The sequence below is a fragment of the Apteryx rowi genome, unplaced genomic scaffold (assembly GCF_003343035.1).
Source record: "Apteryx rowi isolate R43461 unplaced genomic scaffold, aptRow1 scaffold_651, whole genome shotgun sequence".
Classification (NCBI taxonomy): Eukaryota; Metazoa; Chordata; class Aves; order Apterygiformes; family Apterygidae; genus Apteryx; species Apteryx rowi.
In genome coordinates this window covers 81,395-94,026 of record NW_020450929.1, presented here as the reverse complement: position 1 = coordinate 94,026, position 12,632 = coordinate 81,395, and the positions used below count along the sequence as shown (strand labels likewise).

The 12,632-nt window shown below is 67.9% G+C and overlaps 2 protein-coding genes across 2 annotated transcripts in view; both read left to right on the top strand.

The window, feature by feature from the left end:
• The window catches only part of CDH1 (cadherin 1), a 14,109-nt gene extending 4,362 nt beyond the window's left edge, over positions 1–9,747 (top strand). The window contains exons 11-25 of the mRNA XM_026084836.1: positions 1,018–1,132; positions 5,334–5,606; positions 5,752–5,867; positions 5,969–6,124; positions 6,201–6,345; positions 6,495–6,661; positions 7,030–7,158; positions 7,296–7,525; positions 7,572–7,817; positions 8,034–8,176; positions 8,294–8,504; positions 8,648–8,889; positions 8,975–9,105; positions 9,312–9,455; positions 9,535–9,747. Of these exons, the coding sequence (XP_025940621.1) occupies positions 1,018–1,132; positions 5,334–5,606; positions 5,752–5,867; positions 5,969–6,124; positions 6,201–6,345; positions 6,495–6,661; positions 7,030–7,158; positions 7,296–7,525; positions 7,572–7,817; positions 8,034–8,176; positions 8,294–8,504; positions 8,648–8,889; positions 8,975–9,105; positions 9,312–9,455; positions 9,535–9,747 (2,661 nt within the window). The remainder of the gene's footprint in view (positions 1–1,017; positions 1,133–5,333; positions 5,607–5,751; positions 5,868–5,968; positions 6,125–6,200; positions 6,346–6,494; positions 6,662–7,029; positions 7,159–7,295; positions 7,526–7,571; positions 7,818–8,033; positions 8,177–8,293; positions 8,505–8,647; positions 8,890–8,974; positions 9,106–9,311; positions 9,456–9,534) is intronic.
• A 2,721-nt stretch (positions 9,748–12,468) lies between these two features.
• The window catches only part of TANGO6 (transport and golgi organization 6 homolog), a 42,270-nt gene continuing 42,106 nt past the window's right edge, over positions 12,469–12,632 (top strand). The window contains exon 1 of the mRNA XM_026084835.1: positions 12,469–12,621. Within this exon, the coding sequence (XP_025940620.1) occupies positions 12,469–12,621 (153 nt within the window). The remainder of the gene's footprint in view (positions 12,622–12,632) is intronic.

Sequence of the window (12,632 nt, the reverse complement as noted above, 5' to 3'; positions counted from 1 at the left end):
GCACAGCCTGCTCCCACCACCCTCCCAGGGCTTTCCAGGGTGCCCACAACCTCCCGGGGCATCCTTGGACCACCAAAAGTGCCCTCAGCCCCACCAGGGCCCCATGGACCTGCTAAGGCACTCATGGATTTCCTAGTGCGTCCATGGACCTTCCGGGGTACCCACCAGCCTCCCTAGGTCCCCATGGTCCTCTTGGGGCATCTTTGGACCACTAAAAGTGCCCTCAGACCTCCCGGGGCCCCATGGATCTCCCAGGATTTCTCATGATACCCATGAACCAGCCGGGGCATCCTTGGACCTCCCAAGGAACCCACAAACCTCCCAGGGTACCCGCAGACCTTGAAGAGCCCCACAGACCTCCCAGGGCACCCGGCTGACTCCCAAAGCACCCCGGGACCTTGAAAAGCACCCACAAACTTCCCAGGGCACCCGCAGGTTTCACAGGACACCTGCAAACCTGCCCAGGCGTCCTTGGGCCACCCAACCTCCCCCCAGACCTCGCGGGCCCCCGCAAGCCCTCGGAGAGCTCTCACCCCGCTCCCGGGGCACCCGGCGCGTCCCAAAGCCCTCCGAGGGCACCCAGGGACCTCGCGAAGCGCCCGGACCCGCACCGCGGCGGTGCAGCGCCGAGCACCGCGCCGGGGGGGCCGGGGCGGGGCGGCGCCGCCTCCCGTCGGGGCCGGCACCTGCGGGGCGGGACGGGGCGGGCCGGCACCGGACCCACCTGCCGCTCCGGGGCTGCAGCGCTCCGCTCCGCTCCGCCACCGGCTCCCGCTCCGGATCCCGCTCCCGCTCCGCCGCCGGCCCCCAGCGACCCCCGGTCCCGGTCCCCCCCCCCGGCGAGCTCAGCCCGCACCATGGGGTCGCGGCGGGGCTGCCCGGCCCCGCTGAGCCTCCTGCTGCTGCTGCTGCTGCTCCAGGTGAGGGGTCCGGGGATGGGACGGGATGGGACAGGACGGGACGGGCGGCAGGTGAGGGGCAGCGGGCGAGGGCTGATACCCCTCTCCTTCGCGGCAGGCCGGGAGCTGGCGGTGCGACGAGGCAGGACCCTGCCAGCCCGGCTTCACCGCCCGGACCTTCGCCTTCACCGTGCCCCGGGACAGCGTGGAGGTGGGCAGGACGCTGGGCCAAGGTAAGGCGCGAGGACGGGCCGGCGGGAGCACGGAGCCGTAGCCATGCGGATGGGCTCTGTTCATGGCTCCGGGGGCGGTGAGCGGCACGGAGCCATGGCCATGCGGATGGGCTCTGTCCGTGGCTCCAAAGGTGGTGAGCAGCACGGAGCCGTGGCCATGCAGATGGACTCCATGCACAGCTCCGTGGGTGGCAAGGGGCACGGAGCCGTGGCCATGCAGATGGACTCCATGCTTGGCTCCGAGGGCGGTGAGGGGCACAGAGCCGTGGCTGCGTGTTCGGGTGCCCAGTGCAGCGCCAGCAGTGGCAACGCACAGCTGCGCGTGGCTCCACGGCAGCGATGGGGACAGAGCTGTGGCTGCGTGTCCGGATGCTCGCGCGGTGCCGATGGTGGCAGAGCACGGCTGTGCGTGGCTCCATGGCAGCAATGGGGACAGAGCCATGGCTGTGTGTCCGGACGCTTGCGCGGTGGCAATGCACGGCTCCGCGGTGGCAATGGGGACAAAGCCAGCCGTGCCGGGGGAGCGCGGGCGCCGGGTGCTCCGCCGGCACGCAAGCGTTAAGGCGCCCAGAAACCAGGCGGCTGCCCTTTCCCCGGGAGCGCCGGGGCGGCGGGCGCTGACTCAGGCGCCGCAGACCTGTCGGGGCGGGCAGGCCTGGGCGTGGGGCTGTGCCGGGACTTGCGCCGTGGGGCTCCCGCGGCGGTGCAGCGCCGAGCTCCGCTCCTGGCGGCCGCTCGGGTTTCGCGGGGGCGAACCCTGCGTTTGGCCGCCCCCAGAGCCGCGGCGACGTGGTCGCTGCCCCGCGCGGCGGTGTGGCCGCGTGGCTCCCCGCAGCCCCCCGGCCCTGCCCCGGCGTGCGTGGGAGGCTGCGGAGATGTCGGCATCCCGGCTGTGCCGACACGAAATACCTGTTCCGGCAGGGCGGGCGCCCGGGGCTTGCCGGGGCGGTGGGTGCGCTCGCGTCAGCCCCTGCACGCGAGCGTCTTTAAAGACCCCGAGGCTCTTCCCCTCCCGGCACCGAGGCCGTGTGCCGTCGGGCGCTGGGGGCCCCGGGAGCTGTGGGGCGGCCGCGCAGCGCCGTGTGCCGGTGGGTTTGCTACGGGTAATGGTTGACGGTGGCACCAGGGGGGTGCGAAGCCTTGCCCGGCACACTGCGGGGGCTCCCCAAGTGCCCTCGGCGTGGGTGGCTGGGGCTTGGTGCTGGGGCCGGACCCTGCACCGTGCCTAGCGCATTCCAGGCTCGTCAGCTTTGTGGCTGATCATTAACGAAGCCTCTCGGCTCGAGCGGTCCGTGTCGGTCAGGGCTGTGCCCGATACCAGGCAACCTGCGGCCACGTGGCCCCATCGTGCCCTGCCGAGCTGGCCCGCGTCCCAGAGCCGCGGCCAGCCGGAAAGTCCCCACTTCCCGGCACTGGCGCTTCCAGGAGAGGCACGTGGGAGGCGAGGAGGGAAAGCTCCTGCGGCTGCAGCAGTGCCCGGCGGTGCCGCCGGCGGACAGCGAGCCCTCCGTGCTGCCCGGTGCTTCAAAGGCCTGGCCGGCGGGGTGGGCTGACGAGCTGGCCTGTAATTAGGCTGATTAGCTGAGCATCGTGTTTTCCCTCAGACAGGTCCGGATTGGCCCGGCTCAGGCAAACACCTGCACTGGGGACGCGGCCGGGGGCCTTCCCCGGCCCTTCTCGGTGGGTGCAACGAGCTGCGCTGAGCGCGGCTGGCGCGGCCGGCCAGGCGCGTCCTTGGCTCGCAGCCTCCCCCAGGGCTTTCCCACGGGCCCAGGGCTCTGCGGAGCCGCCGCAAAGGCCTGGCGCAGGAAGAGGCAATTTCCCCTGCGTTAATGCAGGCAGTAAAAGCTGCCCAGTGCATTAGTGCCCGGCGGGTGCCAGCGCTGCTGCCCGCATCATGCCGTGCCGTGCCGCAGCGTTGCGGCCGCCTTCGGGGTTCAGGGCCCCAGGAAAGCTCCCGCCGGCCTTGGGAGCGCTCCCGGCTGCGCCCGCTCCTGAGTCAGCCCCGGGCGGGTGAAACCTCGAAAGTCTGAAGTCAGGGCGAAACTCAGGGTGACGTCAGCCGGGTGCAACCTGCTCGGCGCACCTTGGCACCCCGGCGCGGCGCGCTGGACCTTGCGCAACCCTGGGCAGCGGGGCCGGGCGGCGGAGGCAGCACACAGACGCCCGGGGCGGTGGTGTCCGGCCACGCGAGTGGCTCAGCCTGGCCCCGGCAAGGTGCCCTTGGCCGTGCCGCCGGCGGAAGCGGGAAGCACGCGGTGCTTTGCCCAGGGCCCACGTCCCCGTGCCCCTGTCTCCCACGCAGGGGAGCGCAGTGCTGGCCCGGGATGGTGGGCATGGGTCGGGCATTGCTGCCTGTGGGCCGGGGGAAGCCCTGTCCTGGCACAGCCCAGGCAGGGGGGTTGGTGGGTTTTGGCTATCCAAGCCCCGTGGGTCGTGGGCAAAGCGTGGGGAACCGGGAACGGGTGGTTGCACACCTCATCGCCCCGGTGCTGAAGCCCCCGCGCTCTCCGCGCCCCGCCGGGGCGGTGCTGCTGCGGCGGGCCCCGCGCCCCCGCGGGCGTTGGGCTGCCAGAGAGTTTTCTTCCAGCGAGGAGCTGGAAAAACAGGTTGTGCACACGGCCAGGGCGGGAAGGGGGGGCCGCGCGGGCGCTGCACGCTGCGTGCTCACCGCAGCCAGCTGGTGCTGGGCCAGGTCGTGGGTGCTGAGCACTGTGTGCTTGCTGCATGCAGCCGGTGTGGTGCTGGGTGCTGAGCACTGTGCGCTTGTTGTGTGCAGCTGGTGTGGGGCCGGATGCTGAGCACTGTGCACTCGCTGCATGCAGCTGGTGTGGGGCCGGGTGCTGGGTGCTGAGCACTGTGCACTCGCTGCATGCAGCCAGTGTGGTGCTGGGTGCCAGGTGCTGAGCACGGTGCTCTCGCTGCATGCAGCCGGTTCAGGGCCGGGTGCTGAGCACGGTGCTCTCGCTGCCTGTGGGCTCCCCCTGCCCCGGGGACCCCTGGCCTGGCCAGCTCTGCCCTGCCCCGGGGGCCGGCAGGGGCCGGGGCACCGCGGCAGGGGCGGCTTGCCCCGTCCCCGTTCCCGTCCCCGCGCCTGTCGCCGCATTCCTGGGCTGCCGGGCGGCTGACGTCGCCGCGTGGTGCCGCGCCGGCGGGACAGGCCCCGGCAGCGACGGCACGGTTGCACAGGGTGCTGCAGGCGGCAGGCGCGGGGTGCCGGGGCCGTGCGGGCCGTGCCGGCGGGGCAGCCCCCCCGCCGCGCTGGGCGGCTCGAGCGAAGCACGGCCGGACAAAGGGCGTTTGTTCGGGGAGCCGCGGGCAGCGCGTCCCTGCCTCATGTGACGCCGGCCGAGCGCCGGCACGGGCGTCTCCGGCTGGGAAGTGCTGCTGGGGCGCGCGGGTGCCTGCGCCCCGCGGAGCTGAGCGGAGCCGGGGTACGGCGAACGCCAGACCCGGCGCAGCGGGCGCAGGGGCTTCATCCGCCCTGGCCCGTCGGGGATCTGGTGTCCCCAGGGAGCCCCTGGTGCCTGTCGCCCGCTCTCCCGTCCCCTCCGTGCAGGGTGACGTGTCCCTGGGCTGCCCCCGCTGTGCGGTGACCCCCACGCGGTCCCCAGCCACCCGCCTGCAGCGCAGCCACGTGGGTCTGGCCCGGCACCCACAGGGCAGCCCTGGCCCTGGCCGACCGCTGGCGTGGCTGGGTGCCAGCACAGGTGCCAGGGAAGGTGGCCTTGTTTTTATTTGAAAAGGAGCCGGAGCACCAGCACCCTCTGCCCGCTGCTGGGGGCACGGCCGCGAGGTGCCACATGTGGTGTGGCCATGCATGAAGACGGGCCGTGCCCAGGGACGTGCCGGGCATGGTGTGATAGAGCGGGGATGTGCTGCGCGCAGGGATCTGCTGTGCCTGGTGCCACGCAGCGGGGATGTGCTGTGCACAGGGATGTGCCGTGCACGATGCCGCACAACAGGGATGCGCGGGGATGTGCCGAAAGGGCAGGGATGCGCCGTGCGCGGGGATGTGCCGCAGGGATGCAGTGCGCAGAGCGCCCCGTGGCCGTGGGCAGGCAGGGACGCCACGGCACGGCCGGGCTGCGCTGCGCTCAGTCCTGCCGCAGGCACGGCAGCGACGCACCATGCGTGGCGCTGCACCGTGGGGTGCTCGGCCTCGGCGGGGCTCCCTGCCCACCCGCTCTCCCCTCCGCAGTGAGATTCACGGACTGTGCCGGGCAGCAGCGGGCAGCGTTCATCGCGGATGACACGCGCTTCCGGGTGCGCGCGGACGGCGTCGTCTCGGTGAAACGGCCCCTGCAGCTGCACAGGCGTGAAATTGCCTTCTCCGTCCACGCCTGGGACGCGGCGGGCAGGAAGCACTCGGCCCAGGTTACCCTCAGCAGACGGAGGCGGCACCGCCACCACCAGCACCCCCCGGTAAAGCGCCGCCCCAGCCCTGCTCCCAGGGCGCCCCTCGCCCTGCCCTGTCCCGGGGAAGAGGGCGCAAACGGCTCGGCAAGGCCCCGCGGGCGCAGGGCTGGGTGCAGCGGGCGCCTCCAGGCTCTCTGCCCTCCTGCACGCGCCGCGGCCCTGAGACGAGCTCCTCTCCCCGCAGGATGCGGCGCCCAGAGTGCTGGCCTTCCCCGAGCCCGGCCACGGCCTCCGGAGGCAGAAGAGGGATTGGGTCATCCCGCCCATCAACTGCCCGGAGAACGAGCGGGGGCCCTTCCCCAAGAAGCTGGTGCAGGTATGTGGCACCTCGCTCCCCGCACGGCCCTTGGCTGCTCCGCGCGGAGCGGCGTCTCGGAGCAGGGAGCCCCTCTAACCGCCCCCTCCGCCCGCCGCCAGATCAAATCCAACAAGGACAAGGAGACCAAGGTTTTCTACAGCATCACGGGGCAGGGGGCGGACAGCCCCCCCGTGGGCGTCTTCACCATCGAGCGAGAGACGGGGTGGCTGGAGGTGACGAAGCCGCTGGACAGGGAGGATATCAGCAGATACATCGTGAGTCGGGTGCCGGGGTGCCGGGGCGGGACGCGGCCCCGGGTCCCGGCCGCGGCTCTGACCACGCGCCTTGCAGCTCTTCTCCCATGCCGTGTCGGCCAACGGGCAGCCCGTGGAGGACCCCATGGAGATCGTCATCACGGTGACGGACCAGAACGACAACCGGCCTGTGTTCACCCAGCAGGTCTTCGTCGGCTACATTGAGGAGGGCGCGAAGCCGGGTACGTGGGCTGCGCAGTGGGGACTGGTGAGATGTGGGGCCCTGCAGCCCAGCTGGGCAGGACATGTGGAGATGTGAGCTGGAGCTGTGCAGACACCTGGCAGGGTTTGCCCTGCAAGTGAAACCTCTTCTGCTTGTCCCTGCGCCCAGGTACCTCCGTGATGACGGTGAATGCCACAGATGCAGATGACGGGGTGAACGTGGACAACGGCATCATCAACTACTCCATCCTCAGCCAGGAGCCACCGCACCAGATGTTCACCATCGACCCAGAGAAGGGCATTATCAGCGTCATCGCCACGGGGCTGGACAGGGAGGTGGGCGCCCACACCGTGTCCCGTGGGCCTGCATGGCAGCTCCATGCGGCACACCTGGGGAGGCAGTGGGGTTTGCTGCAGGGAGCTGGGGGACACTGGAGCTCTGGGATATGGTCAGTTTGGGGACACATTATCACTGTGTCACCATCCCCTGCTTTGGGGGTGTCTGGGGCCCCGAGTCCAGCGGGGGTCTGCGCTGGGGATGTTGCAGAGGGACCCCAGCCAGGGGATGTTGGAAAGCACGCCAGCAGGGACAGCCATGGCCAGAGAAGGGTGGAAGAGCAGGCAGGCGAGACCGGCACAGAGAAGGGTCTGTGGGGACAGGCTGCACTCATCCCTGCCCTAACCACGCTGATTTTGGCTTGCAGAGCACTCCCAACTACACGCTGATCATCCAGGCAGCGGACCAGGAGGGCAAGGGCCTGACCACCACGGCTACGGCCATTATCGAAGTCACTGACGCCAACGACAACACTCCCATCTTCGACCCCACCATGGTACCTGTCCCATCTACCCACGCTGGCTCCTGCGGGGACTATGGGGCACCTGGCTCCCTGGGCCACCAGGGCACAAACCCCACCGCCACGGGCACCTGGGACCACACAGGTGACCGGGCCTGTCTCTTCTTTTGCAGTACGAGGGGACGGTGGAGGAGAATAAGGCAGGGGTGGTAGTGGCCCGGCTGAAGGTGAAGGACCTGGACGTGCAGGGGTCCCCTGCCTGGCGAGCTGTCTACTACATCAAGAGCGGGGACCAGGACTATGACTTCAGCATCACCACCGACCCCAAAACCAATGATGGCATCCTCAGAACTGCCAAGGTGGGTTGTGCCACCGCATGGCTGCCCTGGGATAGATGTCCTCTCTGTAGGATCCAGGGTAACACCAGTGCTTCTCTCCTGTCTCACCCAGGGCCTGGATTATGAGGTGAAGAACCGGTATGAGCTTGTGGTGGGGGTGAGCAACGAAGTCCCGTTGACCGTGTCCCTCCCCACCTCCACGGCCAACGTCTTGGTGATAGTCAGAGACGTGAATGAAGCCCCCATCTTCATGCCCCCTGTCAAGAGGGTGGAGGTGTCGGAGGATTTGCCGGTGGGGCAGGAGGTCACGTCTTACACGGCCCAGGACCCGGACAAGGATCAGAGGCAGAAAATCACGTGAGTATGGGGACTCTGCGCACCAGCTGGGGGTTGCGCTGTTCCCAGGCAGGGGGAAAGCCAATGCGCCCCGGCATGCAGGGCTGTGGGCCCGGCGCCGGAGCAGCATGGGTGCCCATGGGCTGGGCTGCTCCTGCTGCGCCACGAGTCCGTCCCGGCTGCCGGAGGGGGGACGGTGGGGCCAAGTCCCCCTCGCTCACCCCGCGCTCACCCCAGGTACCGGATGGGCAATGACCCCGCGGGGTGGCTGGCCATCAACCCTGAGACCGGCATCGTCAGCACCACCCGGGCCCTGGACCGGGAGTCGGCGCACACCCTGAACAGCACCTACAAGGCCATCGTGCTGGCCGTGGACAACGGTAAGGCGCGCGCCCTCCCTTGCACCGCGGGGCACGTCCCGCCAGGCGTGGGGGCTCCCAGACACCCCCGGGGCTGCCGTCCTGCCCAGGGGCCCCGCTGAAGCCTGCTCTCCGCAGGGGCGCCGGACGCCACCGGCACGGGGACGCTGCTCCTCGTCCTGCAGGACGTGAACGACAACGGGCCTACGCCAGAGCCCCGTTTCTTCGACATCTGCAACCGGCAGCCCGAGGAGCAGATGCTGACCATCGTGGATAAGGACCTGCCGCCCAACACCTACCCCTTCCAGGCGGGGCTGGAGCATGGCTCCGGCACCAACTGGACCGTCAGGTTGACTGGCCAAGGTAGGTGCCATGGGGACATGCCGAACAAGGGCAGGTCCCAGCTGGAAGAGCAAGCGCTAGGTAGGGGCATCCCGGGGAGCTCGGCACCAAGGGTGTCCCCCACCCCGGGACCCTGGGCCTGGCTCCCAGCCCCGTCTCTCCTGCCTCAGACGGGCTGGTCCTCAAGCTGGTGAAAGAGCTGGAGCCGGGGGAGTACAGCATCTTCCTGAAGCTGACGGACGGGCAGGGCAAGGCGCAGGTGACCTTGGTCAAAGCCCAGGTGTGCGAGTGCGAAGGGGCGGCCAAGAACTGCGAGCGGCGGGCGTACGTCGCCGGCGGGCTGGGCGTCCCCGCCATCCTGGGCATCCTGGGGGGCATCCTGGCACTGCTGAGTGAGTATGGAGTGGCGGGAGATGGGCCGGAGGGGACGGGGATGGGGACGGGACCACCCTGACGCCGCTGGCCTGCTCCCCACAGTCCTGCTGCTGCTGCTGCTGCTCTTCGTCAAGAGGAGGAAGGTGGTGAAGGAGCCGCTGCTGCCGCCCGAGGACGACATGCGGGACAACGTGTACCACTACGACGAGGAGGGCGGCGGTGAGGAGGACCAGGTGGGTCAGGCGCGTTGCGGGCTGTGCCCTGTTGCTCCCTCTGCCACGGCCGTGATGGGTGTTCAGGGTGCGCGAGGTCCCCATGGACCTGCTCGTCCCCCCGGCTCCCTGCCTGCCTTGGCGGTGGCCCCAACCTCCCCTGCCCGGGGAGGGTCTCGCTGGTGGCCTGTCATCCCCTCACGTCCCCCCGCCGCATCCCCGCGCAGGACTATGACCTGAGCCAGCTGCATCGTGGGCTGGACGCCCGCCCTGAGGTCATCCGCAACGATGTGGAACCCCCGCTTATGGCAGCCCCCCAGTACCGGCCCCGGCCCGCCAACCCCAATGAGATCGGCAACTTCATCGACGAGGTGAGCCCCCGTGCCCGCAGCCCCCCCGTGCCCACGGCCACGCCGGGCCCCAGCCCACGTCGCCCCTCTCCGCCCCCAGAACCTGAAGGCGGCCGACACGGACCCCACGGCCCCCCCCTACGACTCGCTGCTGGTGTTCGACTACGAGGGCAGCGGCTCGGAGGCCACCTCGCTCAGCTCCCTCAACTCCTCCGCCTCCGACCGCGACCAGGACTACGACTACCTCAACGAGTGGGGCGGCCGCTTCAAGAAGCTGGCGGACCTCTACGGCGGCGGCGAGGAGGACGACTAGAGCCCCCCCGCCGCCCCCGGCCCGGGCGGCCGCCACAGCTCATGTCATTTCAGCCCCTCGGACTCAGGCCGGCACGCCTGCCCTGCCCCGGCTGCAGGGCGGGCGGCTGAAATTCCCTCGGACACCCCTCGGACCTGTCATCTGCGTCCCCCTTCTTCAGTGCAGGGAAAGCTCAGGGTGGTGGGTTAGCAGGGCTGGAGGGGGATCTGGGAACTTCCAGCCGCTGCCTCCCACCCCGGTGGTCCCCACGGTGGTCCCCGCAGTGGTCCCCGTGGTGGCCCAGGGTCTCCAGCTGGGGGACGCACTCAGCCTCACGAAATCGTGGTTGCACCAGGCTTTGCTTTGGGACCTGCCCTGACATCAGCCCGGCGTCCTCCCGGCTCGGACGTAGAAGACGCGGCCTCGCCCCACGCGTTCGTGTGCACAAACTTGCTCTCCACATCGTTTTACTCATTTCCCTTCCGCTGCAGCGGCTGGCCCGTGGGCTGCGCCGGCCTTCCTGCCCCGTGGGGCTCCCAGCCCCCATTTCAGGTCCCGAAATTGCCGCTGCGCTGGTGACTGGCCACGCTCGGCCTGCCGGGGTGCGCGCCAGGGAAGTGTGACGGTCCCAGTGCAGCCGGACATTGTGCCTTTGTGTGAGACTGCTCGTGCGTGTGCTGCAGTGGGGAGAGGTGATCCATAATACGCAGCCTAATGATGCGCCATTCTCGTTACGGGATGTATGATAGAGAATTATATTTGATATGGGAGTTACAGGCAGATTTCTATTTTTCTGTATACCAGATTACAATATTATTTCCTTCTGTGTTGTGAAATGTGTAATTGTGCAGCTGATAATAGACGCTTTTGAAAATCCAGTGGCTTTACTGCAATTCTAAACTGTGTTTAACTGTCATTATATTTTGTACTTCTTATTATGGGAAAAGGGGTTGATGCAGATTAGACCAGCAATGGTCTAGTGTTAATTTGATCATCTGTTTTTATATAAAATTGAAAGAATAAATTGTTTTAAGAAAACCAAGAGCCCTTTTCTTGTGTGCTTAGCTCTGCTAGTTTCACCACCCCTGTCCATGCTCTGGAGCCCTAGAGAGGCTGTGGTTGAACAACCCTTCCCTTGCAGTGGCCTCTACCAGCAAGAGTAAAGGGCTCATCCAGCCATGCAGGTGGGTGGGAGGGAGACAGAGCAATGCCCAGGCACGCGTGTTCTCAGCACCAGGGACTGCGAGGAGGGCTGGATGGAGCAAATAGCTGGGGCATGGTTTTAGCTTGCTCCCGAATCCTTCCAGGAAGAAGGTGCGGAAGACTGCATAAAAACAGGGCTTTGTGGTGCGGTGTCTTATCGTGGCGGCTGCACCCTGTGTGCTCAGTGACTGGCACCGTGCCCTGCCCTGCTGACCCACACAGGCGAAGTGAAACAGCAGCAGCAGCAAGGCAGTGAGTAAGAGACAGATCACGGATGTTTGCCCAACGCTGGTAATTGCTCTGACCTCCCTTTAACAGCCTTGCCTTGTAAGGAAATAAAACCCCCAAATTACATGCCCCACAGTGCCTGCGTGCTTTTCCACATGCAGCAGCCTAGGAGGTAGGCAAAGGCATCCTGGTGGCAGTGCTAGACACGCAAGGTGCTAATGTACAAGCTTTGCAATGCCGTTGTTATCTGTTTATCCCTAAATTAGTGTCTGGCCATGGCACTAAGAGCAGGCTGTAACTCCCTGCCTTGCCCACCTTCCCCACATGCTGATTGTGATAGTGCTAGGTGTTTGGGCTGTCCTTTCACCGACAAGACTGCTGGCTTCTCCTTTCCCGAAGTCGCTGACTTCTGCTGGATACAGGCTGGAGCCTCACAGCCCGGACAAGCCTTGGCGTGGAGGAGCCCCGTGTCCCTGGTGGCTGCATCTCCCCAGGCATCGCAGCCCCATCTGCTGCCACCCGCTGCTGAGATTTGGTAGCGATTGCTCCGGTCAGCGCGGGCGGGTTATTCCTCGCCTCTGTCTGCAGGAAGAAATGCTGATAGGCAGGGATTTTTTCCTGAAATACCTGGCTTGCTGGCGTGGTTGGTACTGTTGGCACCTGTGACCGGTGGGATCAGAGACACCCACACCGCAAGCCTGTCATTTAGCCACCCCGACGGGCAAGAGGGAGCTGGCTAGGCTGGTCAGGGGACAGCTGTGTCCTAAGCGTGCCCTGCTGCAAAGAAGACAAACCCAAGCCTGTAGTGGGTGAGACTGCTGCTAGCAGTGCGGGGGAGGCCGGGCCCGGGGTGCTGCAGCGCTGCGCAGGGGCAGGAGGGAGGCGAGGGGGCGGCCTGCCCGCACCACTGCGGTAGGACCCACAGCACACACCAGCCGGAAGAGGGAGGATGGACAGTTTGTGTGATCTCATCCCCGGTGAGCTCTGAGCACACCCCAGGCTGTGGGGACAAGGAGTGAGCAGCCATGGCCCGCGTGGGGAGGGCGATGGATGCAGTCAGGCCATGGCCCAAGATGGCGCCAGCCCTTCACCCCAGAGCGTCAGGGGAGCGGGCCCGACCCTCCCAAAATGGCGGCGGGCACCCGCCGCGCTCCCCCCAAGATGGCGGCGGGCTCGACCAGGCTCCTCCCCACCCACGGACTCTCAAGATGGCGGCGAGCTCCACACCACTCCTCCCCGCGGCGTCGCCCCTCCCAAGATGGCGGCGGGCCCCGCCGCGCCCCTCCCTCCCCCTCGGCCGCGGCCCCCAAGATGGCGGCGGGCGCGCCGCCGCAGCACAGCAAGATGGCGGCGGGCGTGGAAGTGGAGCGGGTGGTGGAGGCGTTGGAACTGCTGCTGCGGCAGCCCGCGGGGGCCAGTGAGCGGGGCGACGGCGGCGGCGGCGACGACGACAAGGACGGCTGGGCGACGGAGAC